Raw genomic sequence first — 24,674 nt, 5'->3', positions numbered from 1 at the left:
AAAAGATCCACTATCTTTGTACATACAAAGCATAGTGGGGATTGAACGCAGGACCTTTGCAGCTGGGCTCCCACTTGCCTTCCACCTGCTTCAGCCTTGAAATCCCTTAATTGCTTACCTGTGAACGGATTAAAGAATTAGTGAAGGAAGCTGGGCGTGGGGGTACACTCTTGTAATTCCAGCTACCTGGGAGGCCAAGCGACAGGATGGCAAGCCCAAGGACAGCCTCCGTGATTTAGCAAATCCCTGTCTCAAAATAAATATTAAAAAGGGCTGAGGGGGTAGCTCAGGGGTAGCATGTTTGCCTAGCACGTGTAAGGCTCAGGGTTCCATCCTCAGCATCACATACACGCACAGATGCCACTCAGAGCACTGGAAATGAAGATAAAACTTTCTCAATTCTTAAGAACCGATGTAGGCTGGGGATCCTAGCACTCAGAGGCAGGAAGATCATCATGATTTCAAGGCCAACCTGTGCTACACAGTGAGTTCAAGGCCAGCCTAACTGCATGACCTAAACATAAGATATCTTCTGAAAACAATGGAGAACCTCATCTGTGAACGGATCATCTCAAATCAGAGGTCCCTCTGGGCTTGTTCCATCGACAAAGGAAGAATTCACATAAACTGTGTGAATCAATGATTTCAGACACTGGACGACAGGACCACTGAATAGTGTGAGGATGCCTGAGACCAAAGTGGGGATCACAGTGCCCAGCTCACACCTGCAGTTTCCAGGCCTCAGAGCAAGGAGGGGATCCAAGGAGAGTTGGGGGTGTTCTCCTGAGTTGAGAACTCGGGGAGTAAAAGCTGCTAGATGCCACAGTGACAAATACAGAACCAGAAAACAGCAATAGGGTGAGGACGGGGGAAGAGGGAGAGAGAGAGAGAGACAGAGAGAGAGAGAGATCTGTGTCTATTCAGAAAGACCCTCTGTCCAAGCACAGATCGGCTCACACATGGAAAGAGCTGGCTAGGCTGGCGAGAAGCACCAGAAGGAACAGCTCACTCTGTTCCTGGGAGACTCTGTCCCTGGCAGCCAACTATAAACCTCCCTGACCCATAGGGCTGTGACACAGAGCTAGAAGGGCGATTCCTCAGGGCCTGGGCCAAGTACCCACAGACTGAGATTGTTCCTGTCTCAGCAAAGGAAGAAAGGTTCAAAGCGATCGACCAGAGCATCAGTTCATGTCTAGGCACTGCTGCACTGCAGAGCCCTGTGCAGCCCAGCACTGGGCAAACGAACAGAGACATGCAGCCACTGAGGCCTCGGGGGCCACCAGAGGACAGAGGTGGACAGAGATGGAGGATTCTGGGCCTTAGCCCCACCCTGGCTGGCTTCCCCTGAAGGGAACGGTGTCTTTGCCCCGCTTCCCTTGCCAACTATGCCTGGAACGAGCTCTTCCAGCCTGCGTCTGCTCTTCAGGTAAGGCCCAGAGCACTGCACCAGCAGGGGGCTCCATGATGTCTCCATGAAGAAGATGGCTGCTGACCACCTCACCTTCAACAGGAAGCAAAGGTTTCTAATAAATTTTAGACTCGTGAGGCAGTAGACGGGGGTGGCTGCGAGCTTCCAATCTCAGCACACTGGGAGGCCGAGGCAGGAGAATGGCAAGTTTGAGCCCAGCCTGAGCAACTCAGCAACTTCTCAAAATAAAAATAAATGTAAAGGGCTGAGGAAGTACCTCGGTTTGAGGGCCAGAACCAGTACAGGGGGAAAAAAAAAAAAGAAGAAGAGAAAAGAAAACAGAGAGAAAGGATTATTTCTAACTGGGTGGGTGTCCACGCCTATAATCCCAGAACTTGGAAGACTGAAGTGGGAGGCTGAGGCAGGATGATCACCATGAGCCTCAAAAGTAAATAAATAATTAAAAAAAGAAAATTATTTCCAAACCTTAGAGCACCCCAACAACCCCATAACCTGGCTCCTCCTCCTCATAGCAGCACCTGTCCTGTGACGGGGCGGTCATTCACCCCTCCATCCTAAGGCTCTAGTAAATCTCTGCTTGTCTTCTCACCATGACTTCTAGTTTAATTTCTGGGATCGCTGGGACAGCAGCTTGGGTCTCTGTCCAGGTAGTCAGCTCTGCTTCGGCTCCGTTACCCTCCCGTGCAGTGGGTGGACATGTGTGGTACCAACACCTCCCCCAGGCTGCTGTGAGGACCTGAGGAGTTGATGTGTGCAGAGCACACACGAGGGAGCAGGGGACGTCCCCCCACAGGGGCGGAGCTGAGGCCCGCTCCAGTACCGACTCACACCACAGCGTTTTTTCAGCTTTTTACATTGAAACAGGGTCTCATCTTGCTGAGCTGCCCAGGGTGGCCTCTAACTTAAGATCCTTCTGAATATCTAGGTTTAATAAGCCTTTTTCCTCTACAAGTTCGGGGGACCTATTTTTTGCTGCTGTTGTTGCTGGGGATTGAACCCAGAGACTTCACATGGAGCTACACTCTTCTCTTTTTTACTTTTACTTTTTATTTTGAGACAGGGCCAGGCTATGCTTGGACCTGTGATCCTTCTGCCTCAGCCTCCCAAAGTGCTGGGATTGTAGGCCTGTGTCACCATGCCCAGCAGGCACATGTTTTAATGGCTACAAAAGTGCTCTTGAGATGAAATGGAAGAAAAGTACTCCAGCCAACCCCTGAGACTCAGGACACAGGCTCCCTTCGCCTACCTCCGTTCTATGCCTATGCTTCTTCCTGGAGTCTCCGCTGCAGCCTGAGGACCTGTTCCTGACGGAACCCGGCAGGTCAGAGGTGCCTGGTGTAGAGCTCTGCAGGCCCAGTGGGAGATGCGGCCTTTACATCATCTGGGTGTGACCGAGTCAGATCCACCCCACTCACTTCAGGGATAAACCATGGCAAACGGGAATCTCATGACAGCTGCACACTCCCTTACTGGGACTAAAATCTGAACACTTCACATAGAGAGAACCTGAAGTCTTCATTTTTCACTTAAACTTAGGTTTAGGTTAATGCCAAAGTAATTGTGTAAATGTATGCACAGTGTGGTAGTACAGTGTGGAATTTCAGGACACACTTGCAGTGTGTAATGAATCAAGGAAGGAGCGTTCCCATCATTGCTTGCTTTTCTTTCTTCTTCTCTCTCTCTGGAGGTTGAATTCGGGGCCTTCACTCCAGCCTGCTGTATGTTTTATTTTGAGAGGATCTTGCTGAATCACTAAATTATCCAGGCAGGGCTCACACTTGCCATCCTCCTGCCTCAGCCTTGCTAATTGCTAAGATTACAGGAGTGCACACTGGCTCAGAATTTACAAACGGCTGAAGGCATACTTCAATGTGGAGGCTTGGGTTTGCACTCAAGAATACGGGGGAAGGGGCAGGGCAAATTTGAGATAAATAAATGTGCATAGATCTCCAAGGTGGCAACAGAGTAGGACGTGCTAAGTATGTGGAGTTTTGTTCTAATATAGTCCAGGATTATGGAGCCTCTCAGAACAGATCTCCAGTTTGGAACCCATCCATTTCACTCTCCTTCATCCTTCAGACTTCCAGTCCTTATTCCAAGATGCAGGCAGAGAAGAGAGGAAAGTAAGGGCGCTTGTCAGGGAGGGGTTCCTGCTCAAGAAGTTGGACAGGGTTATCCGTAAAAATTCCTGGGTGATTTTTACTTTAGTGGGGCTGGGGATTGAACCGCACCCGCCCTCCCGGTGGTACAGACACCAGGCCTGGGCTGAGATCCTTCCTCAGACAGCGTGGAGTAGGCTGTGCGCTGCCCAGGGCACAGGAGCGGCCTCGGGGCCTCAGTCCCTCCCCTTCACACTGCAGCCCACGCTGAAGTGCAGTGGCTGCTGGTCCCAGCTGCCAAGGAGGCCTCGCGGTCCTGAGAGGGCTTTCCCACGGGGTCCGGGTCCGGTGGGTGCGCCCGTCAGGTCTGGGTCCCGAGCGAGCAGGCTCAGGCTCGGAGCCGCATCAGGGTGAGAAGCTCAGCACTTAGATGTCCGGGACGGGGGTTTTGTTCTTGGCCACGGGAGAACTACAGGATTCTGGGGTGAGATGACCAGGTCCTGATCTCTAAACCCTGCTGTGTCTGAGATTTATTCAGTGGGAAAATGTAAAGGAAATGGTCTGCACATGTTTTAGAGCTGCTGGACTTTTTAAAGGTGGAGAAACATGAGTGTTTAGTTTTAAAACTGGAAAAAATCATTTAATGTAGGGGAAATTGATTCACTTTTCAGTGCTAAATGAGTTAGTAAGTTGTTGTACATTTCAAAATAGCGAGTGGAGGGAACTGAACATTCCCAACACAAAGCAGAGAGAAGTGCTTGAGGTGATGGATCATGACACACTGTTCACCTGTGTCTGGCCATCCTCCAAAGCCTCATGCGTCACAGGTGGGGCTTTTCGGAGGAGGCTGTGTCTTGGGTGTGTGATGCTGGGATGAAGGATGTGCTGCTGGGATTGAGTCTCGGTGTGTTGCTAGGACTACGGCTGCTCCAACCTGAAGCCTGGTGTGAGTGTGGGTGGTGGCCTAGATAGGATACAGAGGACAGATGGGGGTTGGGGCTTGTCCTTTGAGGCCTGTGGCTTGCTGCTTGCTGCTGTTGCTGCTTTCAGCCTGCCATAAGCCATTTCTCCTCCGCACGCCCCTGTGCCGTAGCACCACGTAGAGCGCCAAGTATGGACCGAAACCTCTACAATGTGAGCCAAGTAAACCTCTCCTCTTTTAACTTTGGGCATCAGATATTTTGTCTCAGCAATGACAAAGCCAAGACACACACTGTACCCCATAAATAGTATAATTATTATGTCAATGAAAACAGAAAAGTTAATATGTGTGACAATTAACTGATCGTGTCAATTTGAGTAAGAAACACCCAAATGAGTTGACTCAGCGTAGCTCCAGGTCCATCGAAGACTGTCGCCTGAACGGTATAAAGGGACACGAAGAAAGGAGGTGACTTCCATTTCTCTGGAGGAGCTCCAGTCCTCACCTTTTGGTGGACATCATCTGGCTTCCATCGCAGACCCTTCAGCCTCCTGATACCGACTTACACAGGACTCTGCAGTGAGCCCCAGGCCTTTGGCTGGATCCTTCAATCCCCAGGGCACAGACAGACCTCTGGCACATCCACATCCGAGTCTGGGTGGCTGTTGTAGCCCAATCCTGTACATTCTTATTACTTGTGTATCTTGATTTAAATCTATTTCCCTACTAAGCGATATAATATGTGAGGTTTCTTGGGTGAACTTTTTGTTTTGTTTTGTTTTTGAGACAGGGTCTCACTATGAGTTAAGACTGACCTGGAACTCACTATGTAGCCCAGGCTGGTCTTGAACTCACAGGGATCCTCCTGCCTCAGCCTCCCGAGTGCTGGGATTACAGGCGTGAGCCACTACACCTGGCTTAGATAGGTTTAAAATAGGTAAAACAGAAACATTTAACCTTTAAATAGATAAAATAGGTAAAACTTTTGAAGTCACAGACAAGAATTTTCTGACAGAACCCCCACTGCACAAGAAATAAAATCAAGAATCAACAAATGAAATTCTATCAAATTAAAAAGCTTCTGCACAACAAAAGAAACAACCAACAGAGTAAAGAGACAGCCTACAGAATGTGATTTTTTTACCAGCTCCACCTTCAAAAGAGAACTACTATTAGAATATAAAAAGAACTCAAAAACTTAGATCCCCCCATAAAAGTCTCAATGAAATAAAAGGGCAACTAAAATACTAGGAAGAATAAGTACAAATGGCTAATACATACATTTAAAAATGTTCAATATCTCTGGCCATTAGAGAAATGCAAACCAATACAACACTGAGATCCCATCTTATTCCAGACAGAACGGCCATCATCAAGAAATCAAATAAAGATACAACATGGTGAGGCTGAGGGCAAAAAGGAATCCTTTTACATTGTTGGTGGGAATGTGAACTAGTACAACCACAATGGAAATCAGTATGGAGATTCCTCAGAAAACTAAAACCTGAGATGCCATTTTACCCAGCTAGTCTCCTTCTATCTTCCTAAAGAGTTAAAGATATCGTACTACAATGAGTCATGCACACCCATGTTTACAGCAGCACAACTCATAACAGTCAGTCTTGGAAGCAGCGTGCATATTCACTGACAGAGGAATGGCTAAAGTGTGGTGTGTATGCACAGTGGAGTATTACTTCACTATACAGGGTAAATCTGAGTCATTTGTAGGAAAACAGATGCACCCTGAGACCATATAGTGTTGTGTGAAATAAATCAGACACAAGCTTAAACATCACACGGTTTCTCTCATATAAGAAACATAGTATAAATAAATTAAAGAGCAAAATAAAGCAAAGAAAATAGGACACGGGGAGATGGATTTCTTGCAAATGGGAAGGAAACCAAAAGATGGAGGGAACAGGGAGAAAAAAGAGGGGAGGTGGACCTAAAAAGAATTAAGATGTGCTATGTACATGCACCAACTCCACACGATGAATGTAACTACTGTGGACTGCAAACATGGACTAATAAAATTTTTTTAAAAAAATGTGACACATTAAAGAAGTCCTCTGTTAACACAAATCCTTCCTCAATATACTTTTCTACTTTGTTTCATATATAAAGTCATATACAAAACTTTACCCAGGGCCTCCTTACTGAGCGATACACCCAGCCCTTTTTATTTGAGGCAGTTTTTACTAAGTTGCTAAATGGGGGCTGGAACTTGTGATCGTCTTGCCTCAGACTCCCAGAGTGCTGGGATTACAGGCATGGGCCACTGTGCCCAGTTTTAAAATCATGAACATTTTTGTTGTTGTTGTTGCTTTTGTTTGTTTTACATCGGGGATCAAACTCGGGTCCTTGTGCTTTTGAGGCAGGTGGTGGAACCCCAGCCCTGTTTGTTTATTTGTTGAGACAAGATCTTGCTATGTAATTTAGATTTACCTTGGACTCACCATGCAGCCCAGGCTGGCCTGGAACTTGAGGCCTCAGTCTCCTGCGTGCTAGGACAATAGGCACGCTCCACCACGTCTGGCTTGGCACTGTTCATTCTTAGGGTGTAAAAGTATACATAAGTTTTGGAGTTTGACAAAAGTGTTGTCTTTGGTTTTACAAATAGCATGCCATCTTTGGAGTGGGTTTTTTTAAGTCTAATTCTTTTATCACAAGTTTTTTCTCTCCCAACTTGTCGTGCCCATAATAGAACTCTCAAGTTTGCTTAGTAAAGGTAACAAGCATTTGAAAAATCAAAATGCTCAAAAGCTGAAATTTAAAAAATACTCCAAAGAAGAGGGCTATTTAAATATTACTAACTCTTATTAAAACTATTCAGATTGTCTGAACAACACCGATAGATCAGAGTGAATACATATGAATACTGTGTCTCTTTGACCCATTTAATTTACAGTTCCTGGGTCAGATTTATGATTCATTGCCTCTTTTGTGTAGGTCCTCACTTCTCTTTGGAGACTGCCCTATGTTTGAGAGGCCAAAGAGAGGATGGCTCTCTGGTCTGGGGACCCTTAGGTCCCACTAAGACAGTCCTGAGCCCACGTCCGTCAGTTATTGCTCTGGCATGGACTGCCCATGCTGGCAGGACTTTGGGCCTCTCCAAAACCTAGCGATTTTGCCTTCGAAGAGAGAGAATTTATATTTTACCTACCCACTGACTGGGATTTAACTCCCAAGTGAGTCATCCTGCTCTGCTTAGGGAATGCTTCTGGTTCTCACACTTGCCTGTCTGCCTGTCTGCCTGGCAGAGCCCCAGCAGGCCCTCCCCAGAGAGGGTCCATTCTCAGCCCTACACATCTGCCCAAGTCACTCAGAGACAGGAAGGCTCCTGCTAGACAGAGCCAAAATACAAAGAGAGTCCCAGAGACTGAAAATGAGCCGTAAAACAGCAACTTTCCTGTTTCTAAAAGCTGTTGAAAGGCTGGGCACGGAGGTACACAGCTATAATCTCAGTACTTGGGAGACTGAGGCAGGAGGATTGCTGTGAAGTTGAGGCCAGATTGGGTTATGCATTGAGTTTAAGATAGCTTGAACTATATAATTAGACCCTATCTTAAAATAAAACAAAACAAACAAAAAGTACCTCAAGCTGTTTTATAGGACACAGGCAGGGAACCCTAGGATTTGACCTAAACTGACTTTGACTCCCTGGCAAAACTAAACAGAGCAGAATCAGGCCTCACAGGCCTAGAAGGGTACAGGCTGGGTGTGGTGGTGCACGCCTGTAATCCCAGCACTTGGGAGCCTGAAGCAGGAGAACTGCTGTGAGTTCAAGTCCAGCCTAAGATTCTGTCTCACAAAACAAGCAACCAATCAATCAAAAAGAAAAAGAAGGGAAGTGTGCCGTCAACAGTTGCAGGATGGGCCATAACTGTTCCGAACCCCAGCTGGGCCTGCACACTGAGTGTAGACTATTCTACCAAGACTGCCAGGGGCAACCAATCAGCCCTCTATTTCCATTTACTCTGGGCAACGCAAATTAAATTCCTTCAGTCCTGGCTGATCAAGGAGACAGACCTGGTCTACTCCCTGTCTTCTTCCTAGTTGTCCTTCAGTATAGCTCTCTCTTCGGAGAGCTCTGAGTGCTGTGGCTGACTTCTCTACACACTGGGCGTCAAGCTCTCTCTTGCTCACTGTCAACCATGACTAGGGAACTCAAATCACGGCCAGGTGTACCCAAGCTCACGCTGGTGCCCGACGAATCTGTCTCCAGAACACCCATACCTAAAGGAACCTGGGAGAGCCCCGAGTGCTGCTTGGGTTTTCATGCACAAACCAGGTCTCCTCAAATAAATAAGTAAACAGTTAAATAAATACGTAGAACCGATGACCCTTTTCAGCAAGAGCTCTATTGAAAGGGCGCCCTCTAGTGGCCTGGGAGCCAACTCTTTCTCACAAAGCTTGCGTACTCCTTAGGGGATGCCATTTTTGACGTTTTGTCAGGCTGCAGTCGTTTTTAGGGAAGTGAAAACTACGTGTATATTTTCAGTAATGAAATTTGTTTGACAAACAGGCTTGTGAAACTGGGATCTTCCCGGAGAAGTCCATTCAATTTGAAATTTTTTCCTATAATGTGTGCAGTGGAGACATAGGCTGCCATGTATCTATTTTATTTAGAGATGTTGGTGGGATTTTTTTTATTTTTTATTTTTTTTGAGACAGAGTCTCACTGTGTAGCCCAGGATGGCCTCCAACTCAAAGAAATCCTCCTGCCTCAACCTCCCAAGTACTGGGATTACAGGTGTGTGCCACCATGCCCGGCTATTTAGAGACTCTTGAAGCGCTACCGCTTCAGAAGCAGGAAACGGAGGCTCCACGGTGTTAAATAAGAGCTACGGAAGGAGCTGGAAGCAGAGGTGGTTGTCTGTAGTCCCAGCTACTCAGGAGGTAGAAGCAGGAAATTCACTTGAGCCCAGGAGTTCAAGAGCAGCCTGGGCAACACAGCAAGACCTTACCTCAAAACAACAAAAACAAAACACCACCACCAACAAACAAACAAGCCATCAAAATATAAACAAGCTGGAAAAGGCTGAAGCAGGATTCAAAGCCTGTTGTCTCTGCAACTGACTGTTGCCCCATTTTGGTAACGGATCCCCCAAGCACGGGTACTGTGAGCCTGAGAAAGCATGGTAGACACTACGGTCTCACTGTATCCTGGAGCTCACGTTAGCACTCAACCCTCCAGGCAGCAGTGCTGAGGAGTGGGGCCTGTTGGAGGATTCTGTGGTCCGAAAGCTCTGCCCTCAGGGATGGACCAAGGTCTCTGTGGCAGCAAGTTCATTACTGGGAAACTGGAAGCGTTTTAATGTGAATTCTGCTTTCTCTTGCTCTTTCTCATGCATATTTTAACGCATGACACCTGCCATGTCACAACAAACCAAGGCCTTCACCCCTATATGCCCCTAGACTTCACAGTCCCAGCACAGTAAGAAGCACATTTCTCTTCCTTATAAATGGCCCAGCCCATGGTGCTGTGTGAAAAGAGCATCAAGTGGATTAGAACAGCAGAACTGAAGTCACCTAGAAAGCTGGGTACTCTCCTGCCCTTACCTTCTCCAGGTACATCTGTGTTCCTCCAATCCTAGCGCTATCTTAGCACAGGAAGCACACCTCACTTGATTCCAAATTTCATTTTCAGTATGTTGGGTTTGGGGAAAGGAGGGTGTCACATCGGTGCTTATCAGATTAGGCAAAGCAGTAGAAGCTGCGAAGCCACTGACCTGGTGGGAAAGGCCTGCGTCGGCTGCCTGACGGGACACTTGGCTCATGAGCAGTCACTGTTACAGGGACTCCCTGGGTTGGGGCCAGCAATGCCCAACACAACAGTCACAGGGACAGAGAAGTGTTCTATCTGCTCTGTTGGATATGACAGCCACTGGCCCATATGGCTATCAAACATTTAAACTGTAGCTAGTGAAATTGGGGAATTTAATTGAAATTTAAAATTGCAAATATAAATAACCACATATAGTTAGTGGCTATTATAGATAGCAGAGAAGTCTAGATCATGTTACTTTTGGTGTGTGTCTGGTCCTAGAGTTTAAACCAAGGGTTTTGCACATGCTAGGCAAGCATCCTATGACTGATCTGTATTTCCAGCCCTTTCTTTATATTTTTTACTTCGAGGAGGGTTTCACTAAGTTACCCAGGCTGGCCTTGAACTTGTCATCCTCCTATCTCAGCCTCCCAAGTAGCTGGGATTCCAGGTGCGTGCCACCGGGCCCCATGACCATGTTTCTCTTGAGGGTTCTGCGTGCATGATGCCAAGACCAAAACATTATTTAGAGACTTCCATTCTTCACATCTTCTGCTGAAAATTTCCAAATGAGACAAGCCAATTATGACATCATTCTTATCATTTCCCTATGCTGAATACCTACTAAATATTGTTATTTTTTATTTTAGTAAAATGCACATAACACAAATTCACCATTTTAGTGATTTAAAATACACAATTCAGTGGCACTTAGTATCTTTCCAGTGTTGTACAATCACTATCACCATGTCACTCCAGAATTGTTTCAGCATCCCCAAAAGGAAATTCTGCACACACGAGCAGTCACAACCCGTTCTGTAAAATGAATCTGATAATAGGCCTTCTGCGCCTGGCTACTTTCTCTTAGAACAGTGGAGGTTCCTTCTGGATTGTAGCACGTATCAACACTTCTATTTATGACTGCTGGATACTATTCCGTTGTACAGATGCGCCACACTCGTTTATCCACTCATTGTGATGAGTACGAAGGTATTTACATCTTTGGATCTTGTGAATAGTGCTGCTACGAATATCTGTGTACAATCATACGATTATGTGAGAGGCTGTACCCTTTGATATCGCCATCAGCATATACAAGAGTTCCAATTTCTCCATATTTTACCAATATTTGTTATATTTTGTTTTTATTTTTTAAAGAAACTATCACCATAAAAAACGGGTATGATATGGTATCTCACTGTAGGTTTGACTTCCATTTCTCTTATGAGTAATGATGTTGAATATCTTTTTGTATGGTTATTGGTTATCTGTATATCTATCTCCTCTGCAGAAATGTCTAAGTCCTTTTCGTTCTTTTCTCTTTCCTCCCTTCCTCCCTCCCTTCCTTCATTCCTTTTTCTCATAGCACTGGGGGTTGAATACAAGACCTTACACATGCTAAGAAAGTGCTCTACCACTGAGCTACATCCTCATTTTAATTTTTTATTTTGAGACAGAGTCCCACTAAGTTGCTCAGGCTAGCCTACAACTTGGAATCCTCCTGCCTCAGCCTCCCAGATAGCTGGAATGTGCCACCAGGCATGGCTAGTCCTTGGCTCTTTTTTAACTTGTTTGCATTTTGTTGCTACATTGTAAGAATTCTTTATCTATTTCAGCTATTGTAAGAATTATTTATCTATTTTAGGCTCTTGTAAGACACGAAAATGCTTTGCCATATTCTGTAGATTGTTTTACCTTTTTTTTTTTTTGGTATCTACTTTCGTGTTTCTCCAGGAAAGAAGCTTTTGCTTTTTGCTGTAAACTCTCCGTCCTGATTGTTGCATTCCTAACCTCATTCCTTGAGGCCCTAACTCCAGATGACTAAGTTTTCTCTACCTTGGGTAAGACAGGAAGATTAGAGGGAGAGAGAGTGAGGAATGTTCGCTCCCCAGTTAACGTAAGCCTCTCACAAATTTTTCTCTTTGGACTTTTGGCTTTTTTAGGGAGAAAGTCTGTGTTTCACAATTACTCTTCCACTGCCAGAGCCCTGTGTCTCAGATCATCACCTTGTGAATCTAAGTGGATTCCTGGCACGAGTTGAAATCCAGTCTAGTTGGCAATGGGGGTGTGGAGGAATTCATCAAAACTGTTATCCTCACCATCCACTCAACATTCAACCCCCAGCAATCCAACCAATGAACATTTAAGTTTTCCTACCAGACTCCAGTAGCTTCTGCTCCAAATAAGCAGATCTCAGCTGTGTTTCTTGACAGGCCTGTCTCACCAGATTTCAGTGTTGTGTGTCAGTTCTCAGAAGGGTAAGCTGTATACAAGTCATAGCTGAAAAAGAAAGTCCTGGGTTGTTTGTTTCTGCGGTGCTGGTGATTGAACCTAGGGCCCTGTGTCTGCTAGGTGAGCACACTCTCACTAAGCTACATCCCAGCCCTTTGTATTTTTTATTTTGGGACAGGGTTCTGCTAAGTTGCCCAGCCTAACCTTGAACATGTGACCCCTCATCTTTCAGACTCCCACACAGCTGGCAACTGTACCACCTGGCTCCCACCAAGTTTTTGTTGTTGTTGTTGTTGTTCTTGTTTGGGTACCAGGGACTGAACTCCAGCCCTTGCGCTTTCGAGGCAGGCAGCAGAACCACTGAGTTAAATCCCTGGCCCACACAGCAAGTTTTTGAGTGCTAGAGAGGAATACTGAATGCCAACAAAATTACAAAAATCTTTTAACTGCTCAGTTCAGTTTCAATGCCAGAAGAGACAATTTCAAGATGATTACTTCAGTGTTAATGAAGACATCAGATGTCTTTGTAGCATCATGCAGAAATACAGAACATGGGAAGGCTAGCAAGTACTTTGCACACTTTGCTTTAATTTTTAATAAAAGTTATTTACATTTTATTCATCTACCTAGATTTGTGTTGTTGCCACCAAAATGGTATAATTTTCACTAATACAACTCAAATGAATTTCAGAAAAAATTTTATATTGTTTATGAGTTCTCATCTGGAAGGGCTGAAATAGCCTCATAAGTAAGATTTTTTAAGAGAAAAACATCACAAAAGCAAAAATAAATTCCTCATTCTGATTATTTGCATCTGGGGCTGTGTTATAAAAAAGATAAATTTTACCTCTTTAATAATTTCTGCAATAGTAAATGGATTTATTGCATTTTTATTATTTTAAGATTTTATTTGGTGCTTGAAAATTTATTAGCAGTTTTAGAATTAGAAAATACTTTTGGCAGGTTTAATTGGTTATTTGAGCTGAAAATTTTGCTGATGATGACAAACAGCTTGGCAGGTCATTACAATCCTCACTGTGATTACTTTCATATGAAAACTTTTTAATCTGGAAATTTCTTTACTTTATCCTTTTATATATTACAAGTTGAGGAAATCATGTATCTCTAAGTCTTAGGCATTAGTTTAGGCTGATTTATATTTGACTTTCTCTCTCTCTTTTGGTACCTTGAATTCAGGACCTTGTGCTTACGAGGCAGGTGGCGGAACCACTGAGCTAACTCCCCACCCCCACTTTCTCCTGTTTTTGATATTGTATGAATAACTAGACACTGAAGAAAGCTTCAAATGGACTTTTCCTTAACAGATTCCCAATGTTTTTTAAATTAATCTTAAAATTTATTATATTTCAAGTTCAAATATATACAAATCAAATAAATAAGATCTTGAGTTAAGTATTCTTACAACATGTAAAATAAAAATCAATTATACTAATTACCATAAGAATTGAAAATACTGGGCCAGGGATTTAGCTCAGTGGCACCATGCCTGCCTCCCAAATGCAAGGTCCTGAGTTTCATTCCTGGGACCAAAAAAAAAAAAAAAGGAACTGAAAATACTGAATTTGATAATCTTGCTCAAGAGGCTGAAGCATAAATAATGGTAAATTAGGGTAGGACTGGTAAAATGTCTCCAGACTTGTAAATTAACAATAAAGTGAACTCGATATATGATGAAGAAAAAGTGAACTTCACGTGTATCTGCAAAGAACAGCTGCATTTGCAAGAACAGTTTTCCTGACAAAAGCAAGAGCTGATCATGTCCAAAATTTTGGAAGGTCTGGTGTTCAGGATTGACAGATTTTCGGAAGCAGGAGAGTTTATGGATTGACAGACTTTCACTTGTTAGCGTAGTCACTGGAATAGGCTGCTGTTGACTGTGTACTTTCAGAAAGCTCATCACTGAGCTGAGGCACCTGCCGACTGTTCACTACAAGTATAAGACTGTCATGAACTAGCTATCTTTCACAAGAGGGAGGCACTCACTAACTTGCTAATTTTCAGAAGCATGGCCTCTGTCTCTGATTTTCAGAGAATGTACACTGACTCGGAGATCTAATTATCAGTGATTAGTTGTTTACAACTTGAGGCTTTGGCCAAGAGTGCCAACCCCCACCCCTGCCTTCATTTCCCTTTGCCTACACACAGGTAAGACCATAAATCAGATCTCTCTTTGTAAAGTCAGCCTTTGTTACGACTTGCAAGATTTAAGTGCTAATCGTTGAAACAGAAAAAGAGCACCAGTAGATGGTTTTTCCGTACTAAGGAAAAACTCTGGATACATTTAGGGTGTCCTAGAAAGAAGGCACAGAATAAAGTTGAAATCATTGCATACAGGATGTGTCTGTCTGCAGCCTCCTCTGCAGGTCAGCTGAGCTCCTCACCACTTTACCTACTTACTTTGAGATAAATATGAAAACCTTGTCAAATTTATTCTAATGATTATCTATCTTCTGCTCTGCCCCTGCTTGAGCTTGAACTCTCCTTATCACTGAATTAAAATAGCCCAAATTTCTAGGCATTGGTCTACCTAATCTTCAACTACTTTAAATTCATTCTCTAACATACCGCTGCCAGGACAACTTACCTTTCTTAAAATCAGCTTTAGGAAAAAAGTCTCAGGCTCCTCACCATAGTATATGAGGCCTTTTGTTATTTGGCTTTTTGTCTTCTGCTCAAGCTTTTTCTTCTCCTTTTTTTTTGGGGGGGTATGGGGATCAAAGTCAGTACCTTGCACTTGCGAGGCAGGCGGTGGAACCAGGAACCACTTGAGCTAAATCCCTGGCCCTCAAGCTTTAACATCTATCACTCATTAGCTCATCAGTTCCATACTTTAAGTTTCCCAAATATGACATATTCCACAACTATACTGGCGCATTTGAAATCTCCTGTGTTTGTGAATATTATCTCACCCTCAGAAGAGTTTCTATTAGTCTTGCAAACTGGCTCCAGCATCACTGTCTCTGGAACTTTCTTTGATGACTCCTGACCACTCCTTCATTAGGTCTTTCTTTTCCTTGTGCAAAACTTTACAAGATGCTTGTTCTGAAACATGCTATCCAACTATATTATGTTGAAAACCAAATTTACACATTGTAACACAATACACTACTTACTCATTTGCTAATCACTCAATGCCATTCCCTTCCTCCCAATTCATGGTTTGTTCTTGGTGGTACTAGGAATTGAACCCAGGGCCTTCATACTGAGTTAAATACTACCCATTTTTATTTTCCGGGACAGGGTCTAAGTTGCCCAGGTTGGGCTTGAATTTGCAGTCCTTCGGCTTCAGCCACCCAGTGCTGGGATTTGCCATGTGCAGCTCAATTCATGACATTTTGGATGAAGGCCTGTGCCTTTCTTGAAACCCATGGTGGGCAGTATAGTACCTGTCCCCAAGCTGGAATCAAGAGAACATTTACTGGGCTGGGGCTGTAGCTCAGTGGTGAACTTGCCCCAGCGTAAGCAAGGCCCTGGATTCCATCACTAACACTGTAAGGAAAAAAATTTATGAAATCATAGATGTTTCAGTCCACTTGGTCTGCTATAACAGAATACCCAAGACTGAATAACTTATGAACAGTAGAAAGTTTTTTTCAGCGTTCTGGAGGCTGAGAAGTCCAGGACTTAGGTGCATCTCCTCCTTGTCCTTACCTGACAGAAGGCAGAGCGAGCTACCTTGGGTCTCTTTTATAAGGCACTACTCAGACTTATGAGAACTCTGTGCTTATGACTTAAGCACCTTTCCCCAAAGCCGCATCTCTTAATAACTTGCAGGTTCTTAATACTTTAGTCACCTTGGAGGTTAAGATCCCTCTCTCACTGGGTTTTGAACCACTGAGCTACATTTGCAGCTTCTTCTACATTGAGGGAGTCTCACTAACTTGCTCAGGTTAAACATTCTTCTTGCTTCAGTTTTCTGAGAAGCTGGGATTACAGGTATGTGCCACTGCACCTGGCTGGAGGTTAGGATATTAACATAAGTTTTGAGGGAACATATTTGGACCACAGCAACGTCATCAAGATTCTGCCACAGGTGTCAGATCTGCTAAACTGTGATAGGTCCGTTGTTATAAATTTTTCAAAACCATGTTTGGTAGCTTTCATTGGCAAAGTGAAACAACTGCCTATTTTAGTGTTTAATATATAGATGGCAGCTCATAGGACAAGGGTAGGGATGCTTTCATAATAACTTCAAAGCAATGAAAACATGCCAAGGACAGGAATTGGGTAGATAATTCCCAGTTCAGTTATTAACAGTAAAACAAAGGAATAGACCACATTTAAGTTTTCTCCCATTTTAATGAAATCCATGCACAATATTTGACATTAGATCAGAAAAAGGATAAGCTACAGAGAATGAGAGGTAGTTTACAGCTCATGTTTATATTTTATTTTGGTCCCTTTTCCTCTAAAACGTATAATTTATGTGATTTATCCTTTCCTACATTATTAAAATATTATAAAAATATTTCCAGTGTAGTCGGCTGTTTTTCTAATGAGAAATTCAGAGTGCAACTCCCTATCCACTCAGGTTTTTGATGATCCCATGTATCTAGTGTACAATTCTAACAAGGAAAAACAAACATTTTTATTTTACAAATGCCCAAAGTCAATGTCTTCAGTTATGAATCCATCTCAGCTTATTAAAAAAAAAAGTCCTACAGGTATGAACAATTTCTACCGAATACACAGCTAAGATTTTATCCAAGAGATCTGACAGTTGATGGGAACTGAATGATTATAGGAAAAAATTTTTTTGGCTTATCCATGACACGAGATATGACCTTCAAGTGTGTATTTGACGAGCTTTGGTTTTAGACTTTTACACATGCAAATCTACTTTTTAGGGGTCCTCTTCCATATGAATTTTATAATGATTAGTAAGGGATGACCTGTGATTGAACAGTTTCCCACATGTGTTACACTCATAGGGCTTCTCCCCTGTATGAATTCTCTGATGAGCAATACGTGAGGAACTCTGTCTAAAAGTTTTCCCACATGTATTACATTTGAAGGGTTTCTCTCCTGTATGGATCCTTCGGTGTTGAATAAGAGCTGAACTTTGGCCAAATGACATCCCACATTCTTCACATCGATAAGGTTTCTCTCCAGTATGAATTCTTTGATGATTACTAAGGGATGAGTTACACCTGATGGCCAAATGACATCACATTCTTCACATCGATAAGGTTTCTCTCCAGTATGAATTCTTTGATGATTACTAAGGGATGAGTTACACCTGAATGTTTTCCCACACTCACTACATTTATAGGGTCTTTCGCCAGTATGCATTCTTTGAGATTTTAAAATTTCAGTCCACTTGGTCTGCTATAACAGAATACCCAAGACTGAATAACTTATGAACAGTAGAAAGTTTTTTTCAGCGTTCTGGAGGCTGAGAAGTCCAGGACTTAGGTGCATCTCCTCCTTGTCCTTACCTGACAGAAGGCAGAGCGAGCTACCTTGGGTCTCTTTTATAAGGCACTACTCAGACTTATGAGAACTCTGTGCTTATGACTTAAGCACCTTTCCCCAAAGCCGCATCTCTTAATAACTTGCAGGTTCTTAATACTTTAGTCACCTTGGAGGTTAAGATCCCTCTCTCACTGGGTTTTGAACCACTGAGCTACATTTGCAGCTTCTTCTACATTGAGGGAGTCTCACTAACTTGCTCAGGTTAAACATTCTTCTTGCTTCAGTTTTCTGAGAAGCTGGGATTACAGGTATGTGCCACTGCACCTGGCTGGAGGTTAGGATATTAACATAAGTTTTGAGGGAACATATTTGGACCACAGCAACGTCATCAAGATTCTGCCACAGGTGTCAGATCTGCTAAACTGTGATAGGTCCGTTGTTATAAATTTTTCAAAACCATGTTTGGTAGCTTTCATTGGCAAAGTGAAACAACTGCCTATTTTAGTGTTTAATATATAGATGGCAGCTCATAGGACAAGGGTAGGGATGCTTTCATAATAACTTCAAAGCAATGAAAACATGCCAAGGACAGGAATTGGGTAGATAATTCCCAGTTCAGTTATTAACAGTAAAACAAAGGAATAGACCACATTTAAGTTTTCTCCCATTTTAATGAAATCCATGCACAATATTTGACATTAGATCAGAAAAAGGATAAGCTACAGAGAATGAGAGGTAGTTTACAGCTCATGTTTATATTTTATTTTGGTCCCTTTTCCTCTAAAACGTATAATTTATGTGATTTATCCTTTCCTACATTATTAAAATATTATAAAAATATTTCCAGTGTAGTCGGCTGTTTTTCTAATGAGAAATTCAGAGTGCAACTCCCTATCCACTCAGGTTTTTGATGATCCCATGTATCTAGTGTACAATTCTAACAAGGAAAAACAAACATTTTTATTTTACAAATGCCCAAAGTCAATGTCTTCAGTTATGAATCCATCTCAGCTTATTAAAAAAAAAAGTCCTACAGGTATGAACAATTTCTACCGAATACACAGCTAAGATTTTATCCAAGAGATCTGACAGTTGATGGGAACTGAATGATTATAGGAAAAAATTTTTTTGGCTTATCCATGACACGAGATATGACCTTCAAGTGTGTATTTGACGAGCTTTGGTTTTAGACTTTTACACATGCAAATCTACTTTTTAGGGGTCCTCTTCCATATGAATTTTATAATGATTAGTAAGGGATGACCTGTGATTGAACAGTTTCCCACATGTGTTACACTCATAGGGCTTCTCCCCTGTATGAATTCTCTGATGAGCAATACGTGAGGAACTCTGTCTAAAAGTTTTCCCACATGTATTACATTTGAAGGGTTTCTCTCCTGTATGGATCCTTCGGTGTTGAATAAGAGCTGAACTTTGGCCAAATGACATCCCACATTCTTCACATCGATAAGGTTTCTCTCCAGTATGAATTCTTTGATGATTACTAAGGGATGAGTTACACCTGAATGTTTTCCCACACTCACTACATTTATAGGGTCTTTCGCCAGTATGCATTCTTTGATGTTGAATGAGAGCTGAACTTTGTCTGAAGGCTTTCCCACACACCTTACATTTGCATGGTTTCTCTCCAGTATGAATTCTCTCATGAATAATAAGAGTGGAATGGGAACTTAAGGCTTTGCCACATTCGTTACAATTATAAAACTTCTCTCCAGTATGAATTATTCGATGTCTATTGAGTCGTGAGATGGAAGTGAAGCCTTTTCCACATTCATTACACCTGTAGGGCTTCTCTCCAGTGTGAATTCGTTCATGTTGAATGAGTGATGCACTCTGACTGAAGGCTCTCCCACATTCACTACATTTGAAAGGCTTCTCTCCAGTGTGAATTCTCTGATGATAACGAAGGGATGAGCTGGACTTAAAGGTGTTACCACACTCATTACATAAGTAGGACTTCTTTCTGAGATGAAGTCTCTGACCTCCCGGAAGAGAAGTAGTACAACTGGATGCCTTCCTACCTGGATTATATTTATATGGGTTTTCTCCTGCATGGATTTTCTGATGTATGAAAAGGCCTGACCTTCGGCTGAAGGCTTTACCACATTCCTTACACCTGTAGGATTTCTCTACAGTGTGGGTTCTTAAATGTTTATAAAGGGATGTACTAAGAGTGAAGGCTTTCCCACATTCTTTACATATGTAGGGCTTCTCTCCAGTATGAATTATTTGATGTTGAATAAGGGCTGAACTTTGGCTAAAGGCTTTTGAACATTCCTTACATTTAAATAATTTCTCTCCACTATGGTTTTTCTCATGCTTACGAAGGGATGAAGTGTTAGTGAAAGTTTTGTCACACATATTACATTGATAGCGCTTCTCTGGTGTAATTTTTGGTTGAGCAGGTAAATTTGAATTCTGTTTGAAAATGTTTCCTTGCTTTTCACATTTTGGTGGCGTTTTCTCTCTGGGAAAAACTGACTGTGAGCTGAAGTTTTGGCTGGATTCAGTATTTTTATGGCTTCTTTCTATACTCAAGGATTTTTTGTGGGTAATTGAAACTATCTGAAAACTTTCCTTTTTATCTGGCTTCTTCTGGAATTTGTCTTCATATATATAAAGTTTTTCTGATTTCAAGTCCAAGGGTCCATTCCTTTTGAGGTTTTTCATTATCAGTCCCTGAAATGAAGAGCCTTGTGTTTGAGTTGACTTTGTGGGTTTATGACTGCTCTTCCTTCCTGGGGGGGATTAAAAGTTTTATTGTTATACCACAGAACTTAGCTACTGAGATTAAACATGCATAATGGACAATAACGTTATTGATATAAGGTCTTGATATGTGGAAAAAATATCAAGAGGAAAAATGGGCAGTACATAAAAATAATTGATGAGAGCAAAGGTACTAGGAGTGAAGGAAATAAAACAAACATTTAAAGAGGGTGCGAGGGAAGAGTAAAAGAGGAGCATGAGTTAGGAAATGAAGTCTAGGATCAGAACCCAAAACCCCAATGGACTTCCAAATTAACTTATTGACATTTTTCTTCTCTGCATAATCATTCCTAATCTGGACAGTCTTCCTTCTTCTGTTTCATGCCTTAATTCCTTTGTATCCTTCAGATTCAGTTCAAAAGTTAAGTCTCTGAAGACACACAGATGCACACACACACACACACACACTTTAAACACTTGCAGAAGCTGCCTTCCAGAGTCGTAGAAGGCTGATCAGGGAGGTACGAAAGCAGTTTACATAGGAAGGCATCACTGAATAAACCTACAGAGGTTCCATAAGGCAGGATGAAAAAAATAGTTGCAAGCTGGGAAGGTTGCCAATTCCTGTATCAAGAAAGAGGCTAGCTAGGTAGGGTCCACTGATAAGTCAAAGATCAACAAGAAGATAAGACAGACAGAAATATAAAAAGATAAAGCAGGATTTATATTACAATTAGGTAAGGACACAATTCAGCAAGTATTTTATTAGGAGAATGTTTGGACACATAGTTTGGCATTTTCTCCCGGGCTAGATGTAACTATTGAAAGAGATTTACCGCTTCTTGTGCTTAAGATTCCTATCAATGACATTAACTTCATGACTTCAGTACACATTCCTTCTGCTTAGTGACCATCATTTATTCTGCTTTTCTCTTATCTACTATGCACTTCTCTGTTTCCTTCATGGCTAACTCTTCCTTCTTTAGGAAACCTTATTTCCTAAGGTTTTGATTATTTTTTGAGACAGGGTCTTGCTCTGTAGTTCAGGCTGGCTGTGAACTTGCAGAAACCCTCCTGCCACAGTCTCCTAAGTGCTGGAATCACAGGTGTGTGCCACCATGCCCAGCTCAGCTTTTGAAATTATTTTTTACTCTATACAACTCCACCTTGACTAGTTTTATATGCACCCATATTTTTACTATTTATTGTAAGGGAAAGAGAGGTTCTTTTTTCTCCTTTCTGCTTAACACCTTTGTAGTTCCTTCTCCGCACACTAAATTAAACAATCAAATTTCAATTCATTACATGGGCCAAATGTATTGGGAGTGCTTCCCTCTGTGTATAGCAGTCACTGTTTCTGGGATGGTACATGTTGTGCTGGGAATAAGACTGCAAGATTTTCCAATTTGGATTCTAGCTTGTAAGGTAAAGAAAGGCTGCAGCTCTGACACCAACTCGCCTTTACTAGGGCCCTTATCATCAGGGTCAAGCACATGAATGGAATTTTGTTTCTTATGCATTCCTGTCTCTACCAATTTCCAAACTACTATTCCTGCCTTGAGTCTTCTCCTCTGCCAACACAGTCTCACAGTCAAGTAATCTTTCTAAAATCCACATCTTATGTTACAAACCTGCTGCTCCTGAAGATTGTTCGCTGCCTAAACAAGATAAAAAAATTCAGTATTGGCGGAGGGGAGGGACGCTTCTTTTAAGGCTATACTGCTTTCTGTGATTTTTCTATTTCTGTCTGTGATTAAAAAAAACATTTGGTGCTGGAGATGAACCCAGGGCCTTCACACTGAGCTACATCCCTAGCCCTTTTTATTTTTTGATAGGCTCTCACTAAGTTTCCTGGGCAGGACTCAGCAGTCTTCTGTCTCAACTTCCTAGAGCAAGGATGACAAACCTTTTAGAGCTTGCAAAGAGACGAACAGCCCACTGCAACATGCGTGCCTCTGATAGATCATTAATGATTTATAAATAAGGTCCAGAGTCCTTACCATGGTGAACAAGGCACTGCAGGATCTGACTTTTGTTCCCCTCTGCCCACACCTCCCTCTCCTGCTTTCTTTTCAGGTATTTTAAATTACTTGAAGTTTATAGCATATTCCTTTTTTTTTTTTTTTTCTTGTTTCTTTACCTTTACCTATGCTGGCAACATCTTTTTCCATTCATGGCTATTTACTACTATAGGCCAGGTTAATATTCTGGGGAATGCAGATAATGTGTTCAGTAAGACAAGGTCCTAGCCTTCAGGGAGCTTATGTTTTGGCATCTATGTTGCTTATGCATGTGCTGGGGATGGAGGAGGGATAAGATGACAAGTAACAAGGAAATAAATACAACCTATAAGGGTGTCTGAAGAGCTTTCTAGGAAAAAAAAAAAAAGCCAGCAAACACAAAGGTGTGGCTGATTTCCGAGAATAGCAAAGAGCCTGACTTGGCTGGAGTGCAGTGAACAAAAGGAAACATGGCAGAGCAAGATGAGAGCACTTGGTGGGGACAAACCACCTAAGTAAGGCCTCCTGGGTCTTGCTCTGGAGTCTGAAGTGTCACTCTAAGCACAGGGGAGTAATGGGTTCACTTGAGGTGGCTGGCGTGTACAGATGGGGTAGAGGGACAAAGGGCTGCATCAGGATGCATGTCAAAGGGAGTGCCAATGGGAAGGGAGAGGAAGTTAGAGGCCCCCGCTAGGTGTCAAGTCTGAAAATGAGTGTTGTCAGCAATCCCTGAAGAGGGGAAGACCAGGAAAAGGGCAAGTCTGAAGGGTTACCGTGTTTAAGACATGTTTGTGAGGGCTGAGATGATACTAAAATAGTCAGTTGTACAGATTATTGTATAGATCTGTGGAAAGGTCAGAGATAAAGATGTGCACATGGAGTGCTGGGGATTTAGGTCAGTGGTTCTGCCACCTGCCTTACAAGCACAAGGTCCCAAGTTTGATCCCTAGTACCAGGGGAGAAAAACAAGATATGCACATGGGTCATCAGCACACAGGTTTTATTTAAAGTTGAAAAATTGAATGAAATGTCCTTGGTTATTGAAATACTTGGAAGTTAAGAAGAAAATCTAGACATTATAATGTTCCAGAAGCCAAAGGAGGAAATCACTTCAGGGAGGAGTGGCAAATAACTTGAGGACTAAAAACTTAACCCTGACTGCGGTAAGTTGGAGGTTGTCCGAGACCTAGTAACAGTGCTTTTAGAACAGTAAGGAAGAAAGTCCAACTGCAGTGCATAGAGAAACTATGTGATGTGAGAAAATAGAAACATTAAGCACAAAAAATCTTTCGAAAAGTTTGTTTTGAAGGAGAATTGAGATGTGGGAGTTTTTAATCTGTAACGGAAGTTATTACACCTACAAAAGTCTGTACCTCTTCTGGCAAACTCATCTCAACTGTAGAAGTGCCAATGCATAAGGCTTAAACATGTATTTTCCACTGAAGAGGAAATGAGTCTTGGATTGTAGACATCCTGCTTCTTTTGATCTGCTCAAACTGCAAATAGGTCTCCTGAGCTGCAGTAAAACTCTTGCTCCAAGAACCCAGCACAGGCCTGAGCTGCCTCATGAACAAGGTTAAGACAGGTCAGAAGTTCAGAGCCCAGAATGATTTTGCTAACGACTGCCACCCTAATTAGTTCCCGTCAGCAAATATAGATTCTTTTCCCTGTGCCCCCCCATTGTTTATTGGTACATTTAAAGCAACAGTACAGTTAAATTTATCATTGGGATCCTGTACCTTTACATGATGTAATTTGATTCTTGATTTTTCCCCATATCCATGCCCTTCCTTCCCCCCCTTTACCCGTCCCTATTTACAAAGACTGTTTCCATTTTTTCACATTTTTCTTTTCCCTTATTACCTTTCCCTTCCCCTTCCCACTTTCCCTTTAGCCACTTTCTTCCTACTTCACACTCTCAACTTCCCTCTGCTCTTAACTGCATGCTGAAGAGTGTTTCTTTAAGCTCTTATTTCCCTGGATGATTCTGTCCTCTTCCACACCTCCCATGTAATGACTGGCTTCTTAAAAAAAAAAAAATTTTTTTTTTTTTTTTTTG

General features: G+C 42.5%; 1 protein-coding gene across 7 annotated transcripts in view; it reads right to left on the bottom strand.

Annotated features, from left to right (window-relative positions):
• Nucleotides 1-62: 62 nt before the first annotated feature.
• The window catches only part of Znf354a (zinc finger protein 354A), a 37,276-nt gene continuing 12,664 nt past the window's right edge, over nucleotides 63-24,674 (bottom strand). The window contains exons 4-6 of one of the 7 annotated variants that reach the window (XM_033761525.1): nucleotides 19,435-20,644; nucleotides 17,651-17,736; nucleotides 16,766-17,561 (exon numbers count right to left, since the gene is read on the bottom strand). In XM_033761525.1, the coding sequence (XP_033617416.1) occupies nucleotides 17,314-17,561; nucleotides 17,651-17,736; nucleotides 19,435-20,644 (1,544 nt within the window). In that variant the 3' untranslated portion in view covers nucleotides 16,766-17,313. Of the gene's footprint in view, nucleotides 119-6,917; nucleotides 7,003-10,930; nucleotides 11,252-12,374; nucleotides 12,498-16,765; nucleotides 17,621-17,650; nucleotides 17,737-18,552; nucleotides 20,645-24,674 lie in introns of those variants that run through there. The other 6 variants (XM_019209887.2, XM_019209888.2, XM_033761526.1 and 3 more) reach the window with 6 other exon arrangements.

Source organism: Fukomys damarensis, unplaced genomic scaffold (assembly GCF_012274545.1).
Source record: "Fukomys damarensis isolate Sample0158 unplaced genomic scaffold, DMR_v1.0_HiC HiC_scaffold_9, whole genome shotgun sequence".
Lineage (NCBI taxonomy): Eukaryota > Metazoa > Chordata > Mammalia > Rodentia > Bathyergidae > Fukomys > Fukomys damarensis.
The sequence above is the reverse complement of the archived record's forward strand: the minus strand, read 5'-3'. Positions and strand labels throughout refer to the sequence as shown.